The sequence below is a fragment of the Hirundo rustica genome, chromosome 3 (assembly GCF_015227805.2).
Source record: "Hirundo rustica isolate bHirRus1 chromosome 3, bHirRus1.pri.v3, whole genome shotgun sequence".
Taxonomy (NCBI): Eukaryota; Metazoa; Chordata; class Aves; order Passeriformes; family Hirundinidae; genus Hirundo; species Hirundo rustica.
The window spans coordinates 36,663,363-36,684,267 of NC_053452.1; the positions used below are offsets into that span (position 1 = coordinate 36,663,363).

General features: G+C 45.5%; 1 protein-coding gene across 1 annotated transcript in view; it reads left to right on the plus strand.

Annotated features, from left to right (window-relative positions):
* Window positions 1-20,584, plus strand: part of VIT (vitrin) — a 51,226-nt gene extending 30,642 nt beyond the window's left edge. The window contains exons 10-19 of the mRNA XM_040059320.2: window positions 3,716-3,754; window positions 3,856-3,912; window positions 4,512-4,574; window positions 8,726-8,773; window positions 13,138-13,200; window positions 15,859-16,006; window positions 16,200-16,303; window positions 16,839-17,065; window positions 19,096-19,609; window positions 20,214-20,584. Of these exons, the coding sequence (XP_039915254.1) occupies window positions 3,716-3,754; window positions 3,856-3,912; window positions 4,512-4,574; window positions 8,726-8,773; window positions 13,138-13,200; window positions 15,859-16,006; window positions 16,200-16,303; window positions 16,839-17,065; window positions 19,096-19,609; window positions 20,214-20,392 (1,442 nt within the window). The 3' untranslated portion in view covers window positions 20,393-20,584. The remainder of the gene's footprint in view (window positions 1-3,715; window positions 3,755-3,855; window positions 3,913-4,511; window positions 4,575-8,725; window positions 8,774-13,137; window positions 13,201-15,858; window positions 16,007-16,199; window positions 16,304-16,838; window positions 17,066-19,095; window positions 19,610-20,213) is intronic.
* The last annotated feature ends 321 nt before the right edge of the window (window positions 20,585-20,905 follow it).

Sequence of the window (20,905 nt, forward strand, 5' to 3'; positions counted from 1 at the left end):
CATTCAGTACCTAATGTGCCTGTTAACTTGGTTCTGCCTATTGCTTTCTTTTCTATTTCCTATTCCCACAGGCTGAGCGCAGAGGAGCCTTTACTGTCTTTGCTAGCAATTAGGAAACCCTGTTTAAGTTCCCCAGTCAGGAAGAGATGCATGTTGAGAGTAAAGTTTAGGCAGCACTGAAATCAGTGAGAAGGTTGCATTTGTCTTTAATAAGACAAATAATTTGGTCAAAAATTGAGAAAAAACAAAACAAACAAACAAAAAACCACCTCAACCAAATGAAACCAAAAAGCCCCCAAAACCCCTCTCAAATTCTCCAATGTATTCAGTGGTTACTTAATTGTAATTTGGATCCATCTTTCTTCAAAATTTTCTTTACTGAAGTTCTAAGCATAAATTAATTCCCAAAATATTAAAGTGATCAGAGCTAAGAACGGGTTATTGTGAGCTGGAGTGGTAGAGATCCACTTCTGATTTCACAGACATTATTTCTAGGATTATGTCCAACATGTCAGTACCTGATATCTGGCTTCCTGAATTCTCTTGAGCTCTTCTTGATTCTGAGAGAGAAGAGCTGGATAAATTAAAAAACACAGAAATTACAAATACACTTTTGATGTTATGACCATACATAAAGCAGTTTTCTTGGTCTGAGGAGACTTTAGGACCCACTGCCATGATTCAGGCCAGAGTTTCTGGTTGTTGGTCTTAGCCAGAGTTTGGCTTGACTGAACAGAATCTAATGTTCTCCTCTCCATCCTGACTCACACTCACAAATATACCTCTCATTGTGCATTGGTATTTTGCCTGCAAAAGACACCTCAAAAGTAAATAGCTATGAAAGAGAGCACAGTCAGAATGACCACACCACTTCCATTTCCAGCCACTGATACTGGCAAGAGCTCACAGCAGCAAAAGAAAAGCAGGACTTGCAGGTTAGAGCGTGAGAGCAGGGGCAAAACTGCTGCCCTGGTCCCTGCTGTTCTTTCCCCTTTATCTTCTGTTTGTCAAGGATGGAGTAACAGAAAAAATAATGGAGACTGCTCCATTGCCAGACCCTGCTTCAAAGACTTGATGTGACAAAACTGCTGAATGGAAACACTTTAATGTGACTAGTGTGACAGCTGGCTCCTGCCTGCCCTACTAGGGCTCCTGCCTCTGTCCAACAGCAGTTAGCCCAGCACACTCCCAAGTGCCACAAGCCCACTTGCTCTTTCCTGTCCCAGCTCTTCAAGCAATCCTTTCTTGCACAGCAGCTTAGGCCCCAGATGAGGACTGGGACTAAATCCAGTGCTTCTTTGAACACTGCAATCATAAGCCGTGTCACGATCCTTGGTGCCACGTTGAAGCACTGAGCTGGCTGCCAAGCATCAGGCAGCGATTGCCTGGGTATCCTCAGGTGAGGTGCTTTCCTGCCCTCCGTGTCCAGATGGGTTCAATGGCTGCAATTCTTTTCGGAGAGGGACTCTAGGCTGGGCACTGCCTGCCGTGGTCCACTACACAGATTTCATCCCCAGCTGCGACTTAAGAGGGCAGTAAACAGAAAAGTATTGAGAGGACAGGAGACAATGGTGGTGTAAGTGCTAGAGAGGGCACTGAAAGCTCTTCTCCAGCAGGAAGACCAGAAGGGCTCATGCCTTCAGGGAGCGCTGGACAAACATTCCATCCTGGCACCAGGGAGAACAACTGGTGCTTATATTTGGATGCTGCCTTTCTCCCCAAGTTGTCCCTGACTACTTAACCCGTCAAGGGTGCTGACCAAGTTGCAGATGTCCAGGCATGTTTTATGCACAGAGTAGCTCCCTTTCTTCTCAAATCAGTTCTTGCTACTTACAAGGTTCATTCTAAACTGTACATAAACTACTGTTCGCATCATTTCCTGCCTCCATGCCTCTCTGCTCATCACAGCACTTGCTCCCAGCCAAGGTTTCTCTGCTCCACTACTTTGATTTTTCACCCAGTTCTTGGAATTTGCCTGGGACTGTCCTTTCCCAGTTTGTTACAGAGTCCCCCTAGTCCCAGCTCAGCCTCCAGCTTGCACAGAGCTCTCTTCTAATGAACACAGATTCCCGTGCCACAGCCTCACTGGCATCTCACATTTGAAGGAAGAACAAGCCTTGCAATGTGGAAGTGCAATTCCAACATTTCCTCCTCTACCCCCACCGTGGTAGTGGTTTTCCCCAGCCAACAAAAGCATGGCAGAAAGCAGCTGACTGCAGGGATGGGGCTGATGTGCCTTCGGGAGGTACAGCCAGAGGGAGCGGCCCCATAGCCCAGCACAGTCAAAAGGTGCATAGAGAGAAATCCACATTGCTATCATCAAATTAAAATTTAAAAGGGGCATAAAATACTTGGATACTGAGGTAATCTCTCTTTTACCCTCTGTAGTCTGTTTCTCCTGACCTTGTGAAGAGTGTTAGACACACATTGGGGCTCAGTCATGGCAAACATGAAACAAGGGCAGCTCTGAGACTCAGAGTTAATTTTCTACCACCACTTTAGCACATGCTGATCTCCTGTGTGTAAAGCCTGCCCTGCACAATCCCATACAACACTGTCTACTGCACACACAGATTTTCCCCTCCGAAATCTGAATGCTCAGCCTGGTATAGCTGTAGTCCATCTGGAGCCTTACAAGCTTAGAGTTTAAAAGCCTTGCCAGTTTTGGCAGATGAGCCCATTACTTCCACAAACAGGATCTCTTTGGCATCTGGAGTTTACAAGGTCTCTCAGGACAGCTCCTAGAAATCCCATCAAAGGGTTTCTAGTGGCCTGGAAGGTTCAAGTTTGGGTCAGACACAAGCTACTTACTGTCACCTAATTTTGCAATGTCAAGTTACCAAGGAGCAGCAATTCCTGTTTTCTGAGACAACCATTCAAAATGGTCTCATTGACAACCTCTTATTGATAAAATAAGCTCCTGGGCCCCTGTCCAGTGTTCACAGAGTCAGCTAGAACACTCCCCCTGATTTCACCAGGTTTTCAAATTAATATTTCTGGGAAAACTAATGAATAAAGGCTTGTTAAAGGATAAGTTTGTTAACAGGCTTCTTAAGAATAATTAATGAAATGAAAGGCATAATTAAAGACATGGTTTTCATCTGCAAATGCTTTGAGCCTTTAGTATTTTTCAACAATGGGAACTTTATAACCCCATCACCTTAAAAAAAGCCTTTTGTGTAGAAGACATGTCAGACACATGCATTCTCCCACACTATTTTTCCATTGTCTCATTACTTACACCCTGCCTGCTTGCTCACATCCACTTAATCTCTGCAGAAAGGGTAGTATCTGGTCTGGTGGGTTGTTTTGGGGTTGGAGTTTAAACCTTCCTCACACAACCAGGACAATTGGATGGTACTGAATTAAACACAGATCACCAGCATGAGTGAGAGAAAGCAAATTACAAAGGAAAGCAAATCACAGAAGTAACTGCAGATCTTTTAAAAGCAGGCCAGAGACCTGTAGAAGTAATATCCACAACTGAAGGGAACGTTAACAAGGCTAATCTCTACGACAGAGCAAGAAAACCCTTTTTTAAGCAGGCTCAGAATATATAGCTAACATCTAAGAAAGTCTATCAATGACAACTCTAGATATGAACCATTATTTCTGACAGATATAAAGTGAGATTCGGTGAAAAAGCTATGTAGCAGTAGTACTGAACCAAACATGGTGTCATAAATCACACTTTTCCACTTTGATGTCTACTCAGGACAGGTTCACGCTGCACAAGGAAGAGGACAGAACACAGGTATGTTTGAATTTAACAACAACCAGTAGATTTGTACTGCTCAAATACTAGAAAACCTTGTGTTTAAGTTCCATGTGCTAACCAATAAAATATTTTCAAAGCATTCAGGGGCACTTCCACCTCTGCAAGTATCAGGAATATTTTACTACACAATACAGGTAAAGGCATTACAATCCTCCCCTGTTTCCTCCGTGCAGATATTTTTACCGCTAACATCTATCAAGTAACGCACTGTTTTTCCCTCCTGACCATATTCATAGCGAGCTGCAGTGAGAGAAGATATCACAGTGGTCATTGAGTGACAATGGTGTCACTTTTAAGGAAAAAAAATAAACAAGATTGATTAAACATGGAATTGTTCTCAAAATAGTAGTCTAAAATAATTTACAGAGATCTTTTATAACATTTGCTGTTGCAAAATGAGAGGCTAATGTTGTGTAGGTTTGCAGGACTAAGGTCTGACCCCGTTCACAGGCCCTAAGCATGGTCAGCATCCCAGGACCCACTACCAGTTGTTCCAGAGGATCAGCTAACATCAGCTAACAGCTAACATTTAAACTCTTTCGCCAGCCTCTTTCAGTCCTATTTTTTTTTTTAATTAATTCATAGTTTCCATCTTTCTTGTCTGTGTGGTTTGAAAACCTGCAGAAAGACAATTTGGGGCCACTGCATCCCTTGTGATGATTCTTCTCCCTCCTCTCCCTCTGGCATCCACTGGCAGCTATTTAACCTTCTGCCTCTTTGTCCAATCATGCAGGTGCTCAGCGCCAAGAGCCTGTTGCCACTTTCCAGAGGGCTGCCAGCTCTCCAGTCCACCTGGGTGAGCAAGACTGCTAGCAGTAGATTTTCCACTCTCTTTAATAGTTTTAGCAACAACAAATTAGCCCTTGTAGTGCCCACTGTTTTCCTGCATCCTGGAGGAGGACCAGGGAAAGACTCACGCACGAATGCCAACCAGCAGATTCCTGAAAGAGAAAGGCAAAGGAAAGATCCATCACTGGTGACCTGTTGTTTCAGGCCATGGGAAGCAACATCTACAAAGGGTTTTCAATTCTTCTTATTTGTTAGTCAAAACAGGAAACAAACAATCAGCTCCGTGCAGCCTATCAGATCTTTGATAGAGCTAGATCTTCTGTTCCTGTGGTTCCCAGAAACCTCTAGGCTGACAGAGAGAGCAGAGGTTGCTTTTAATACAGAGGGTAGAAGCATCACCTGTACTGTTCCCTCTTCCTGGAAGTGAAATTCACCCTTCTCCAGCAAGCAGTCCAGTCAGCAGGCACTTGGCAAGGCCTACAACTTCCCAGGGGCGCCAGAGCTCTCAGCACACATCAAACACTGGCTGTCCCTTGATGGACAGCAGAGTTTCTCAGAGACAGATTTGGTCTGGGAGCACCCAGGGTGGGGTGCGGGATGGGAGCCGGGTTGCAGCAAGGCGTGCAGGGCTGCACCAAGGCTGCAGTCCCACACAGCCCCAGCAAGAGCAGCAGAGCAGGTCCAGCGGTGGTTCCCAGGATGACCTGAGAGCCCAGGCTGCCAGGCAAGTCCCCAGCAGTGAGGCAGGTCTGACCAGCTGAGGCAGGGCACCAGGCAAGTGAGGCAAGGTCTGGGTCAAGACAGCAAGGCACCAGCCTAGGCACAGGTACAAGGAGCGCAGGCAAGAGTGTGCACCTCTGTGCTGTGCCTTGGATGCTTCCCACAGCCCTTCCTCACACAGCCCTGGCCAAGGCAAGAGCTGCACTCTGCTAGCGCTGACCTCTGGCACGGGCAGCCAAACCCACTGGGGAGGGAGAGACTCCAGCAGATGAAGGTGTCCCTGGGCCCCAAGGGCTTTGGTGGGAACTGGGAATCACAGGAGGAATATTGTGGCAGGGAAGAGCCAAGTGGCCATTCGCATTGAGGTTAGAGGATGTCATTATGTGGGATATCTCATTATCTTCCCAGATAATTCCAGCCAAGTAATCTCACCCAGCAATCTCCTGGTCAAAACGACAATTAGTAGTTGACCTAGTTGCAGCATATTTAAAATCCACTTGTCCTAAGATGTATTCCATTCCCTCGCTTTTCTACTGTTCCTAATTTCAATCTCCTTCTCTTCTTTCTGTTTTCCATCCGTGTTCGTCTTTCTCATACTTTTTTGGCCACACCAGAGGATGTGCTGGCTAACTCTCAGGCTAGCCAAATCTTTGCCAGGAAAACAGGAGAATATTGCTGAGTCTTTCTTAAACCAAAGCCAATGTTTCACCCTACCTAATTGCTTAAGGCACCTTAAGGTCACCCTAAAGTGATTAAAAGGAACAAATTTCCCATCATAAATTATTCTGTTTTCTTCGCCACAGAACAAGAAGGAAAATAAATACATATTTGCCGTATTTCCAGTAAGTCCTGATCCTTTTTGCAGTTCAGAATGTGGCAGCTCAGATGTACTGCTTTCAAGCAGCAAATTTTTCTAAAAAAATCAAAGGAAAATTCCTGAACAAGTCCTTGTTCTCTTGGAAAGGCAGGTTGTTCTTCTTGATCCCACCAAGTGTGTACAAACAGCAGCGGTCAGTTCTGAGTGCCTGGCGGTGATGTCGAGGAACTTCCTCTCACCAGCTCAGGTTGTCACAAAGGTGTGCTGAGAAAACACCTTCCCCATCACTACTTGTGCAATGCACACTGACTCTTGAAATCTCATACTCACTCAGTCTTGAATTTTCAAGACTATTTTTCAAGGCAATTATACTGAAGAGTTTTGGTGGTGGCGTCCTTCTTTTTTTTTTTTAAAGAGACCAGTTTTGGAGTATTTTAAAAATCAGCCCCTTTTTTAAGGGCATCTTCAAGTGAGGAAAAAAAAAAAAAAAGCCCTAGTTATAAAAACAGTCATTTCACTTTCAGATATGCATTTAATGGACAGCTTCCTTTATTATGTGTCTAGGACAATATGCAAGAAATAGTGCTTTTGCCTGGATAAACAGGCCACTCAAAAAGCTGTGTATTTTGCATATTTGCAGCCAGCTCCCCCAAATTCTTGGTACTTATCTTGTGTTCTTGGTACTTATCTTCTTCAATAGGATAATAAACTGCCACAGGAAGTTCTAAACTGAGAAGACTGGTTGAAGAACCAATAGACAGCTCCTACCCACAGGGATTTGGACAGACTAGAGTACCTGTGGACATCTGAGCTGAAGAAATTGTTAATTGTTAATCTAGAAAAACCTCAGCATTGCTCCTACTGATAAAAAGCAGTTGTTTTCAGCATCTGCCTATCTTTCTGAAAAGCATCTGCCTGTCTTTGTAAACAGTCAGAGGTGTTAAAGAAGCCTGGTTTCTGAGGATGCTCCCTGTAAGGTGGCAGCAGAAACAAGCCTGTGACACGTGAGATGGGCACATTCCATTGTTCTGATCCTTCAGCTCAGATCCCGACACATGAAGAGGAGAAAAGAGGGCAAACATTTATGCAGCTCCTCAGCTGGTTCCATGTGCCATACAGTTCCTACTGCTTTAAACAGGTTTGCCACTGAAACTCACAGAGCAGCATACTTGTACAGAAGACTCGAGAAGTGCAGGGTGGTCTTCATAATTTGCTCTTCGTCTGGTTTTTCTTTTCAGCTGGTCAGGATGAAAAGCAGCTTCATATGAATCTTCCTTTTTCATAGTCACTGGGTGCTCCTCCAGCCTGGGAGGGGGAAGCACACCTTTGGAGATCATCGACTCACAAACTGGTTCCACTGAAATTTGTTCTTCTCAGTGACAGAATTCAGGAGACATTGGCCACTCATAACAAATAAGCATCAGCCCTTCTCTGTGGGTAGGGTCCCCATCCTCTGCAACCATCACCCCTAGCACCTGTCACTGATGTTTGCTCATGACTGTGCAGAAGGATGTATATAGAATTGGCAAATAACACCGTCAGAATATAGGAACAGTCCTGGTTTTCCTCCTGTCTCTTTTACCATTACCCAGGCCTGCCCTTTCTTTACCCAATTTCTCCTCCTAAGAAAAATCACAAAAAAACCCAGATCTTCTGTGTGCATCATGATTGACTTAGCCCTTCACTTTCCTCAGTTTTATATCCTTCATAGGGTGTTTAAGTAGTGCTCAGCATAAGGAGGGAAATTGCCCTGGCAATGAAACATGACAGGGCTCCTCCCACCCTAAGGGAGACCACACACCTTATTCAGCCATCAGTCCCATCCAGCAGGTCTCCGTCCCAAGGAGAAGCTGATAGCTCCTCATGGGAAAGGCAGCCTAAGGACAAGGTCAGTGCCCTCTCTAGGCTGGAGGACACGGGCAAGCCCATGCAAAACTTTGTTGAAGCCGACATTGTAGTTCACCCGCTGGCTCCAGTCAAGCACACACCAGCTCTGTGCAGCTTATCATGTCCTCAGAGAGTTAAATCTTTTCCTCCTGGGATTCCAAGGAACTCTTTCTGTCCTAAGTCAGATGCAAGGGCATTCATCTGGCTGCAACCCAGAGCAAAACATCAGTTTTTGGGAACATCTTTCAGCAGGTTACAAAAACAAAGACATTTTGGGGTTTATTTATAAGGGCAGCAATTTTGATGAAGTTATCCATGCCTAATAAATAGCAAGCAAATTTTAGACAACTTCTTTGTGTTTGGGTGGGCTGAGGGGATAGAGAAATCTGTAGGTGAGAGGTACTCGCAGATTTTCAGTGAAAAACAACTTAAACCAGAAAAAATATACTGAGGTCTGTGCCTCAGTACCAATGCAATTTAGAGGAACAAAACCAAAACAGACCTAGAGAGGTGTATTTAAAACCTTAAAAAAGGTTCATGTTCTGAGGGCAATGATACAAGGCTCCTAATTATGGCTTGAAAAGTTCCCAAGTTTACTGATTTCCTCAGCTCCCAAGTTGTTAATATAAGTTTTTGTCTGAACTGACCTTTCTAAATTGAGTCAGAACTTCGTGACCTCTAGTATTTGCACTATTATCAGTAATAGGGGTTTTTTTGTCTTTCATGTCTGAAAGCAATGGAAATAGACTCATGGAAACCTGGACTGAGCCTTTTTGACACAGGTACGTATATAAAGCATCTTGTAACTACTCTGGGAATAAGTGGTTTCCATCACACATGGGAAAAGTTAAATCTATTTATTCATCAGGCCCATGACACTGGTGATAACAATCTCATTTTAAGAAGTAATTACAGCATTTAAAATTATAAATAAGGTATGTTGTTTACATTTTAGCAGATTATTCTGTGCTTTCATCACTCTTGAGTTCCTGCCTAAAGTGGCAGCTACGCTACAGGAAAGGGGTTCTAGCTACTGAGATCCATTTGTAAATGAGAAGGTATTTTGGGAATGCCACAGCTGAGATAACAGTTTAGAGCTGCAATCAGTGAAGAACATGACAGATTATCCTGATGTCAATGTACTCAGGGAAGACATTCAGATAAGAAAAGGAGGGTTTATGTCAAATGTAAAGAATAATGAACATCATTGAAACTTTCTGACATTTTAGCCTTAAAAACTGACAATATGGAGATAAGAATCTTTTTATGAGTACTGGTGAAAGAAAAAAACCCGTACCTTTGAACCAGGTGTTACTAGCAATGAGACCAGACTTGTGCAACCCTTGATCAGGAGCAGTTCCCAGCTGTAGATTTAATAGCTCCCTTTCCTTGGGAACATTAGAAGCAGACTACACAAGATACAGACCGATTCATGATGTGATACTCTCCCCCTTACAAGGGGCCTGACTATCCAGTATAAAATGTCTTTCCCACCACTGGTTTTGATGCTGGAGAAGGCTGTGCTGGTGGCCCTTGTAAAGGCCATTTCCTTGAATACTCCTCTTACTCCAAAGCCACTAGGGTGCTTATTAAGGAAAATCTACAGCACAAGGGCCAGGGTGCAGAGGGATATTTTGAGGCAGAAAATGACAGACTGCATTAAATGCAAGGAAAAGTTGGGCAGGGGGGAAGGGATGTTGTATTAATAGTTTCTCAGCAACTGAAGTGCCAGCATAGACTAGTGTGATAAAGTCTGATGAATTCAGATTGTCACTTCAAAGGAGTGGTTTCTGGCATGGATGTAATCACTGCTGTCTTACTTAAATGAATGGGAAGTCTAATCAGTATGGACAGCTGTGACAATCAGTGAAGGGAGCTTTAATTAGCATGGCGTAGACTGCCCATGCAGCAAGCTGAAATTCCCATGGCAATACCAACATTAAATTGAACTGGCAGAACAGGGAGGCCCATAGAGACTGACCACCTCCCCAATTAGTTGGGGAAGAGTATTTGGTGGGTGACCTTATTGCTCCACTAAGCACAAATCAGCCAGCTGACCCATAACCTTAAAGATCTGATAATTGCACTGGCAACTAAAAATGAAAAATGCTGCACTGCCTACATTTGAGTTTTCCATGCTGACAAAGCTAATGTCAGCTGTATGCCTGGGAAAAGAATATGGATTTTACAGGCTGTAGATAAACGCATGAGGCAAATAGCTAACTATGAATTATCTTTCATACACAATTTAGTTGCTAAAATGGATGGCACATGTTAATTTCTAATTTCACTACAGTGTTAAATCCACCTACTTTCCATTCTGCAGATAAGGCAAGGGAGGGTGGGGGGAACTGCACATATGGGATACCAAGCTGGCACATGTGAGGTATGCAGGCTGCAGGATGAAGCGTGGCTTTGGTCTGCTGCTGAGGAACTATTATGTGCCTGTGTAATTAAAGCCTGTACTGGAATATACACAGTCAGGAAGGCAGGCTGATGACTATTTCAGGTTTAAAGAAAAAAAAAAAAAAAAAAACAAACAAAAACAACCCAATCATTGTCATCCATGTGGTTAACGAAGAGAGGCTGTGCATGGCCAAGTCATGTTGCCTTTATCTTCCGCATCAGATAAATTAACCATAAACACGCACAAGATTTGCCTTCCTCTAAGGCAGGTTTGGTCCATGTCAGCAAGACCTTCAGGCCTGAGAGAGGTCAGAAATGTTTCCTGCAGCAGATATCACTGGATGGAGCCATTTGGTGTCACCCCTATTCCACATCATTTTTCCTCACTCAGGAATAAGTGGCCAGCCCCAGGCAGTGCTGCTCCAGCACCACCACTCTGCCTGTCCTCATCCAAACGGGCTCTTGTGGGCAAGTACACAACACCAGGTGCACTCTTCCCTGTTCCTTGTCTGGGAGCTCATCCCCAGGGTGCAAGACACAAGCCAGCAGTGCGCTGGACAACAGCTCCAGCCATAAGAGATGAAGCCAGTTGGAGCCTGGCTTGCCAGCCTGCTTTTGGATGCATCCAGCATGCTCTGGCACAAGAGGGCCAGCTCCACTAACTGTGGGAGAGAGGCATTTCTGTCACAAGAGCCTGTGCCAGGATGGGTGGAGAGCTCCCATTCCCAGTCCAGAAAGCATCCTGTCCAAAGTTTGGGCAGGAGCACAGGGAGGCTGCACGAGGGTTTGCAGGCACCGCAGGCACCACATACACCGTGACAAAAAGCAACACCAGCCCTGGGGCTCTCCTAACCTGGCCAGACATAGCAGGGAAATTCTCAACCAAAACAGGCAAAGCAATCACCAACTCTTGCTGTAAATAAAGTAGGGCAACTCTGTGCCCTTTGCCTGCTTGACTCACAGGCAGCCCTGTGGGCTCCCATACGATGCCAAGCCCAGTGCTCCAGCTAATTCCATGTCTTGGCTCTAGAAACAAGCAACAGCAAATGTCTGGGGACAAGCAAAGCAGAGGAAAATCACTGCCTTGGTGTTGCTGTTAGCAGCTCTGTTTAGTCCCTGCAGTAGGAACGTTCTGCACTGGCAGCTGAATTTCAAACTGAGAATCCAAAGCACCCCTGTCCAGTATGGATGCTGCCATGTGTTGAAGCCTCCCAGCAGGGATCAGGTACAAATCAGGTCAGCTTTACACCAGGTCCTGCATACTCAAACTTGATACAAGCATGGCCCCTGAACCAAAACTATGTGCAGCTTTCAGCATGCAGCTAAAAGGACTCCAAAATGTTGTATTTGACAATTATGAGAGGTAATTTTCTAGACTTAAATGGAATAGAAATAGGAGTGGTTACAGAGGGGGACAGAGCTGATACTTCCCTCTGTTTTCTTCACAGTACTTTGCCTTATTATGGCTTGGTCCTTAATACCTTCAGCTTTGGCTGTTAATCTCCCATCACATTTAGGTGGTGACCTTCCCTGATGACCCTTTACATACACTGATGCTCTCATGCTTGGCTTGCTCAAGGCTGGCTGCCGTGGAGAGACAAACTCTATGGTACCTAGTAGTTTCTCATACTCTTCTTTATAAAACTCACACTTTATTAAATTAACTTTTCACTGTTTCTCTGAAGTCAGTAATCTTTCCTCAACTTACTTGGTGATAAATATTTTAGGAAGTTTTCTTCTTATTTTTCTTAAAAGTTCTAACATGTGGTTTACAAAAATAATAAGCTGTTCTGCTGTTCTTTAGACCAACAGCTTTCTTGGTGAGTGTTCAGTTTGTAGCTTGTCTGATCGTTGCTGTCTCTTCTGAGGATTATCCCAGCTAAATCCCCTTAATCTTGTCATGCTGTACTGAAAAGAAACAGCTCTTTGCCCTTGTTTGGAAGGGGGATGCTGGACTGTAGGAGAGTCTTCCCACACATTCAAGACATGACCTTCTGTCACCAGCCTGATGATGTCCCGTGAGTCAGTACAGTTCACAAGGACATCAACTCATATTTTCAAGGCTGTTACCACTCAAATACTTCACTAGAATCCACTAGTGACCCACGAGATTTTCCCTTGACTTTACTGTAGCTCTCTGTTACCCTGGTTTGGGTTTTTTTGTGCTTTGCAAAATAACCTAGACTTCTGGGGGCACCTGAGGAGCTGTGGCTTGCATTGCTTCCCCAGCTGCAACGAGCTGGAGTGAGTCGCTGCCTGTGCCCTCCTCTCCAGGCAGAAAATAACATGATAAATCTGTTGCTCGTCCACGTTGTGCAGCTCATTGTAAGGCACAGTGAGCCAGCAGGGTGGCAGTGCCGCTTCTCAGGGGAAGCCTGCTGAGAGCCACCGTCCCACACCGCGGCCACCAGCCCCTGTTCCTGAGGAGCCCACTACCTGTGCATGATTCTCCCAAGCTCTTGCAGTTAGGGAACTGACTCCCAAAGGGGAGCACCTCAAAGCTGGTGCTGGGAGAGATTTTGGTGGCCTTCCTAAAAAAATGTCTCTGCTCTTGTTTTACCCCAGGAGTGAGGTAGATGAAAAAAGGTAAGCTCCAAGGATGTCCTCCCATCCTCGTTTCCCTCCCACATCAATCCTCAGGCCAGGGGGTCTCTGCAGTGACCCTGGTGCCCATTTTCTTAAAAAGAGCAAGGACAGCGACCAAGGACACACTGATAGATCCTTTCCTTTCTCTGTTTAGGCTTCAGTTCAAAGGAAGAATTGAATCCAAAGGCACTGGAATCCATCTCCCAGGGGAATCAGAGTATGTACTTCAGAATTAACTTCGTAATTAAATGACATTATGAATTACATGTTGCTAGGATGCATTCAAATTAAATAGCAAAAGGTAAGTTTTCAAGAAAGCCTAAGAAAATCCAGGAGCACGTTTTTCCCTTGCAGAGAAAAAGTGAGCACTCTCTGCTGACCCTTCTTATACACAGAAATGGTTTTTGCTTCTACAGGGAAGGAAATAATAACCAAAATTTAGCTTACCTGGGCAGTGAGATAGTGGGTGTTCCCTACCACCTCTCTCCAGGCAGTGTCAGCTCCATGCTCCCAGCGTGCAGAGCTTCTTCACTCAGGTACTTTGATGGCAGAGGACAGCAAACCAGCGTGCTGCAGCCAGGGTTAGATGAGCAAGCCCATGCTCCCATACCTATGCTCTGTGCAGGCACCCTTCCCACAGCTGTGGGTGGGAGGGAAGGCAACCACCCGAGAAAGGGACCCAACACCTGCAACAGCCAGGAGAGAGAGGATGCAGAGGGAGCATCAAGGACCCCTCAAGTTCAGAGAGGAAAATGCAGGTTCCCCTACTCAGAAATCTTCTATGGCCATTTACAAAGGCAGATTTACTCATTAACCCATCTTAGTTGAGGCCCAAAGTAGCAGAAGAAAGAGAGGTTGGGTCACCTGCCACCTCTTCCTTAGAAGTCACCCCAAAGAGAGGGTTCACTCTTCCAACAGTGCCTGGGTCCTCTCTTGCCCATCCTTGTGCAGCTGAACACTGTCTGGACTCTTTACAGTAACTACTGAACCAAATGTCTATGTATTCCCAGTCATTCCTCTTAATATTTAAAGAATTATTTTCCCTGTCAAAGATGTCAAATACACCTGAAACTGACACAGAAAAAGGGAAAGAAGAAGAAAAAGGGAAGGCTCTGCCCTACAGACCCCATTGCACTGCAGGAAAACAGAGCTTGGTGCAGTGGAGATGCCAGCAAGGACAGCTATGTTTCCAGCAGTTAAACTGAAATAAGTCACACTAGAAAGAAAATTTTCATCCCACTGATTACTCTAGGACCATAAAAGCCCTAATTCAGATCTTGCCTCCCTGCAAATCAGAAAGTGCTCACCTCCCTATGAAGCACTTTTAGTTTGTGCTCTTGCAGTGTCGCTCTCATGTCGCAGCACCGAACCGGAATCCTCCCCACAAACCAAGTCTGCCTATAAGTGTATGTAAATCTTTGCCTCCCCAGACCCTGCTGGCGACACAAACTGCCCACTTTCCACACAGATCTCATGAACTAGTTCCCTTAGAAGGACAAGAAATTCAGGAAAACTTGGCTGTTAATTGAGGTATTTGTTGTGGGTTCCCGACCTTGCCTCACGATCTGCTGTGAGCGGACACAGTTCTCAGTCACGCTCCTGTAATTCAGCATTATTAGAATTAGAAAAAAGAGACAGCTATGGGAGAAAAAATTGAATGTAATGAGATGGGAGGCAGTTGCATAAGCCACTAAGAACAATTGGTGCTTTGTAGCCTTCGGGCTACCTAATGATTAAAACACAGTAGTTTGAACAGTCTGATTGGTAGGAGGCATCATCAGAGGGAAATCAAGAGATGAGGATGACCCAGACGCTGGAGGGGAAAATGCTAATTAGCGCTCTAGTTAAGCCAAATTTTGATCTCACCCCCAGTCGCAGACCAAAGACGAATGTTTCACCACTAACTTGCAGAAATGTGAAGGCAGGCTGGCAGTGATGAAGACAGCATTTGCAGCACAAACATGAGGTTCATCTGTGTAATTAAAGGGAAGAGTTTGTTCGGGTACCGGCATACCTTTTACAGAACATTGCTTTCAGCCCAGAGAGGAAACACACAACAGCACACTGCTGCTGCTGGACACATGGGTACAAGGCTGTAACAACACACAAAAAAAGAGCCCCCACTCGGTCTGAACACCCCAACCAAAATCATCATCCATGATGTTAGCTCCAGCCCAGAAGGAAGCTGATCAGCAATTCTCATCTGGAAGTGCAGAGCTGCCAGGACTGTTGTCAGTAATCCTGGATTGCAATTGCCTTGAAGAGACCCCACAGAGTCCTTCCCCCAAGGCACATCCCAAGCACCACACATCTCAGGAACTTCCCTCCCTCCTGAGCAGCATTAACACAGTGACTGTTCCTGTTACGTCTGTTGCATCAATTAAATCCACAAAAGAGTCACCAAGGGAATCCGTAGTTTGTGCTCTGCAGGTGGCCAGACCACAAAATCCAAGCACCATAGCTGGTTTATAAACTCCCATCACATCTGGGCTTGCAAATAAAGCGTGCTGAGCCCAAGATGCGGCTCTCAGGGCACAGGATATACAAGTCAGCTTGCTCCTGTGGGGCTGACCTCCCCAGCTCCCAAAATGCAGTGCTCCCAGACTAACCCTTGTGCAAAGATTCTTGCCCTTTTGTCACGCAGCCAACCCCAGATGCTGTATGGGACAAAGTCATGCCAAGGACTGTGTTTACCAACAAGCAGGGCAGAGTTGAGTTGCCAACTGTGACTTGTCCTTGTCAAATGCTTTTTTATAGAGTTTATACAGCAGGACAAGGCACTGGATGCAGACTTTACAGGCCTTTGCTGCTTGCAAGAAGCACAACAATCAAAAAGGACGAAAAATATCTTCCATGTTTCTTTATCTCCCCTCAGATTGCAAGGTTGATTTGTCCTTCCTAATGGATGGGAGCTGGAGCATTGGCAAACGCCGCTTCCAGCTCCAGAAGCGGTTCCTTGGTAACGTGGCTCAAGCCCTTGGCATTGGCAGCGCTGGTCCTCTGATGGGCATTGTTCAGTATGGGTAAGAGTTTCCCAGACATTCCCATTGCCACAGGGCATGACTGCACACTCTGGCAGCTCTTGCTCTAAGCTGATATGTGCTGAAGGCCTCACTCCAGCTTGCACTCAGGAGCCAGGTAGCACAGACCAGCCCTACGGCTTTTGTGCTGTATGTGAAGCAAAGCACTGACATTTGCTCTGCCTTCTCCTTTTAGTGATGACCCGTCCACAGAATTCAACTTAAAATCTTATACCAACTCCAAGGATCTAAAGAATGCCATTGAGAAAATCCAACAGAAAGGGGGACTTTCCAATGTTGGTAGGTGATGTGGCGGCTTGCACACCCTCAGCTCAGGGAAGGCTTCAGAACCTACATCCTCAGCTCAAGGAAGGCTTCAGAGCCTATGTGGTTATAGTAAGCCCACACCTCCTCACAGGATACAGAGGCTGGGACCAAAAGTGCTTAGTGCTAGGGCTGGGCTGGCGAGAGAGCGCTGCTCCCACCATGACCTGCATGTGCTGATCCCAGACACTGCAAATCCATCATAAGCTGATAGGACATACCTGTCTCCTTGTGGGCAATTCCCATCTCTGCTTTGGGGATCCTTGATAATCCAGCTCATCACCCCCAACCTCTCTGGGGCACTGGGAGGGTGTTCAGTGCAGGAGGGCTCAGGAAACACTGGCACCAGTAGCAGTGGTCTCCCCTCCTGCTCACACAGCCACAGAAACTGGCTTCCCCAGCTCTCTGCAGCCTCCAGCACCTGAGTCAGCTCTCTGCCTACTACTTCATGCGATATTATCAGACAGAGTGCTTCCAGATCCATAACTCCTCCTCAACTCTTCTATTGCAGGGAAAGCACTTTCATTTGTTAACAAAAACTTCTTTTTGGATGCTAATGGAAACCGAGGCGGAGCACCCAATGTGGTTGTAGTGATTGTGGATGGTTGGCCAACCGACCGAGTGGAAGAGGCCTCCAGGCTGGCCAGAGAATCAGGGATCAACATTTTCTTTGTCACTGTTGAAGCAGCTGCTCAAGGCGAAAAGCAGAACGTTATCGAACCAAACTTTGTGGACAAGGTACTTAGCAGGCTGAGTCTGACCAGGAGCTTGGCTCTAACTAAACTTTCCAAACTACTTCATTCAGGGCATTTCCCTTTCCTTCTTACCAGTTATGGTTATTTCTTTTCCTTCTTGTACATACTGTCTTGCCTTTTCTGTACAAAACCCAGGCAGTAATGCTGAGGTCAGAAAGGGGATGAAGTCAGTAAAGTTCTGGTTTAAGGTACATCATCAAGCAAATGGCTTTTGACCAACTAAGCCTTAGCATGCACCCACAGTTGTACTGAGATGAGAGGTTTTCCAAATACACAGTAGCGTGACAAAATACAATTGCAGCCTGAGCAATTTGGAATTGTTTTTTCCACCAGCCTCCTGCTGTGCATCTCCCACTAGGGAAAGGGTGAGGAGCCCTGTGAACCTAAAGTCAATATTGCATTGACAAACAGGTCCCACACAAGCAAAGGCTGGCACAGTCCCAACACAGGCACATCCTAGTTTTTCAGCTATACTGGATAACTCAAACATTCCCTTCATTGTGGATGAAGGCTATTTTCCAGGTATTTGTTTCTGCTGCAATGGACTTCATAGTAGCTCTTGGAAAAAGGACAAATCCCTGCCATGTGCAGGAAAAAAATAGAATGCAAGCTTTGATTGATTTGTATTTAGCACCAACACTAGCTGTCTGATCGACAGCGCTTCAGGACAAGCTGGTACCCAGTTAAGGCAGGAGATATCTACCAAGTGGCAGACAAGGCTGGGCTTAGGAAACAGGGTTGAATTATCAGGTATTTTCAGAAAAGAGATTCCCATTTGAGCTGGGTTGCTCTGCCATGAAATAATCTCCCATAAGTTTCCAAGCTGCTCCAAAGAGCTGCACTGTCTCTGGTCAGCATATAATTGGATTGTAGTCTCACTTGCACTTAATGTTTTTAAACCAAAGCTACAATGAATCTCTGCAAACCTGCCAGGGACACAGTGGAAGTGAGAGTAGAGTGGGCTCAGAACAGGAAAGTAAGGAGGGAATGGTGGCTTGATACTGCTGCATCGTAACACTAAAATAGAAGTGAGACAGTAAGAAGAGCAAATGAGAGCAGGACACCATGAGGAGACCAGACTGGAGGGAATTGCATCTCCCTTGGAGATGTTAGGATTTATGCAAGTCAAGACTAATGCCTTGGTCTCCTAAAACACACCATCACAAAGCTGATAGATAAAGCCCGGCTTAACAAAATATTCTCCCCAAGAGGACTGAGGAATTAGCATTTAAAAGGCACTAAAGCCAAAGACAATTTGATCCAGCCAGATTGCATCACTCTTTGCCCCACCCTTCCCTTCCTCCACCCCTTGACTTCTCCCACGTCCTCTTCTGTGCCAGCCCCACTTCCTACCCAGGCTCACCCGACTCCCACTAATCCTACAGAAGCTTCCCACAGATCTGGCCCTAATGAGTATTTACTTAAAGAAGTTATTGGGGGTTTTTTGGTTGTTTTTTTACTATTTGGCAGAGCCAACAAAATGAGCATGGGTTTTCTCTGCTTAGAAGGGTACGAACCAAGTTATCCTCAACTTAAGCCCCAGGTTTCACTTCAAAGTAGTAGGGTTTGTCAGCAGGCAAAACTTCCCTTCCTGTCCTGAATGGAGGGATGGGAGCTGAAGCTGCTACCTGGCAAACACACAGGCTCCTGTAATGTCCATGGGAGCCATGCTACGAGCAGCTGTGATTTGGATGCTTTTCCCATGAACAATGTAACTTGCATAAAAAAGCCTGACAGGTGGCAAACTCACTTATTACAGTTCTTTCACTACTATAATAGCAGCTCCATCCCACACTTTTAAAAAAAAGGCAGGAAAAACTGTCACATTACACAAGTATCTGTGATGTTACGCTGACATCATTTCCCAGGGAAGCAGATGGTGGTTGCAGGGGAGGCCATTTCAGACTCCAGCACTGCTCTTTCCAGGAGCCTATATTTACAATTCAGCTACATACCCCAGCTGAAACAGGCAAACTGAATTTCCATTGCATTTATCCTCGCGTTGCCTTGCAGGCGGTGTGCAGGACAAGTGGTTTCTATTCCATTAACGTGCCCAGCTGGTTCAGCCTCCACAAGGTGGTGCAGCCCTTGGTGAAGCGGGTGTGCGACACCGACCGGCTGGCTTGCAGCAAGACGTGCCTCAACGCCGCCGACATCGGCTTCGTGATCGATGGCTCCAGCAGCGTCGGCACCGGCAACTTCCGCACGGTTCTCCAGTTCGTGGCCAACATCAGCAAGGAGTTTGAGATTTCGGACACCGACACGCGCATCGGAGCTGTGCAGTACACCTACGAGCAGAGGCTGGAGTTCAGCTTTGACAAGTACAGCACGAAGCAGGATGTGCTGAACGCTATCAAAAGGATCAGTTACTGGAGTGGGGGCACCAGCACGGGAGCAGCCATCAGCTATGCCTCAGAGCAGCTGTTCAGCAAGTCCAAACCCAACAAAAGGAAGATCATGATTCTCATCACAGATGGCAGGTCTTATGATGATGTCAGCCTGCCAGCCATGGCAGCTCACCAAAATGGTAAGGTCATCTATCACTGCCTGCTCTCCCCTCATGCCTCAGCACTTATCCAGGTTAGATAAATGCAGTTTGCTGTAATTTGAAGGCACTGGATGAAACCTTATGAAGGAAGAGTAGTACTTTTCCCTGGGATCCCACTGAGCTCCAAGATCAGCATCTGTTTAATAGCTGAATAAAGAACTTTATGAAAAAACCTTATAAATCATCATAAATGCAGCTCTGTCTAGGAGGTCTCAAGGGATTTTTGCTGTCTTAGTAACAGAGGACTCCTTTGGCTTTCTAGTCAAGACAGACATATATTTTCCAACACTTGCCCTTGGACAATATCCTGTTGCTCAGGATCCTGTTGTTTGGATCTCTTGTTTAGACCCAGAGCAAAAGCTTCACTATTGCTTAAACATTTTTGCTGTTGGCAAAGGGTACTTCCAAAGCACAAGCTAGAACTTTCCTCCAATTTGAAAACACCTATTTTATACAGAGAGCACTGAAACTCACTGTTCATTTTTTTTGTGGTCTGGAAACTACATTTGCCGTATTGGTCTTAAATTAGATTTACCACAATTAAAACTTTTATGCTTTTTGTAAACTTTGCGTTTCTTTCCAGGAGTCATTGCTTATTCCATTGGAGTTGCTTGGGCAGCCCCAGATGAACTGGAAGCCATTGCATCAGACCCTGCTAAGGAGCATTCCTTCTTCGTGGATGAATTTGACAACCTCTACCGCTATGTTAATCAGCTCATCCAAAACATTTGCACAGAGTTTAATTCCCAGCCACGGAACTGATGGACTCAAGCAAGGCAGGACCCTTGGGTGCTGTGCTGAAGGCACACCAAGCGCCACAGAAATAAAGCCAGTCCTCAGTTCAAGAAACACTGGAGGTGTTTCCCTCTGGCACTTTCCAGTCAGCAAGGTTGATTGCAGCTCTGTCCCTATGCATAATAATGCACTGTGTAGACTGTTGATTTTTTTTTTCTTTTTTTTCTTTTTTTTTTTTTTTTTTTTCCTTGTGGGCATCGGAAACTCTGATTTAGATGGATAGTGGAAGAGATAGTCAACACGGAAGAAATAACTGCAGCTGTTCAAAGAGCTGCTTCCAGCATAGAGCCCCAGCTTGCCCAATTCTCACCTTTGGACACATACAAGTTCCTTAAAATATGCCACCTGCTCCTGAAGTGACCAGTCCCTTCAGGGAGTGGCCAAGCTGCTGAGCTGCTGTGGTAGAAACACCTCATATGGCACTGCCCACCAGACAACACACAGATCAGGGCTCAAATACCAGACACTTCTTTTGGAGGG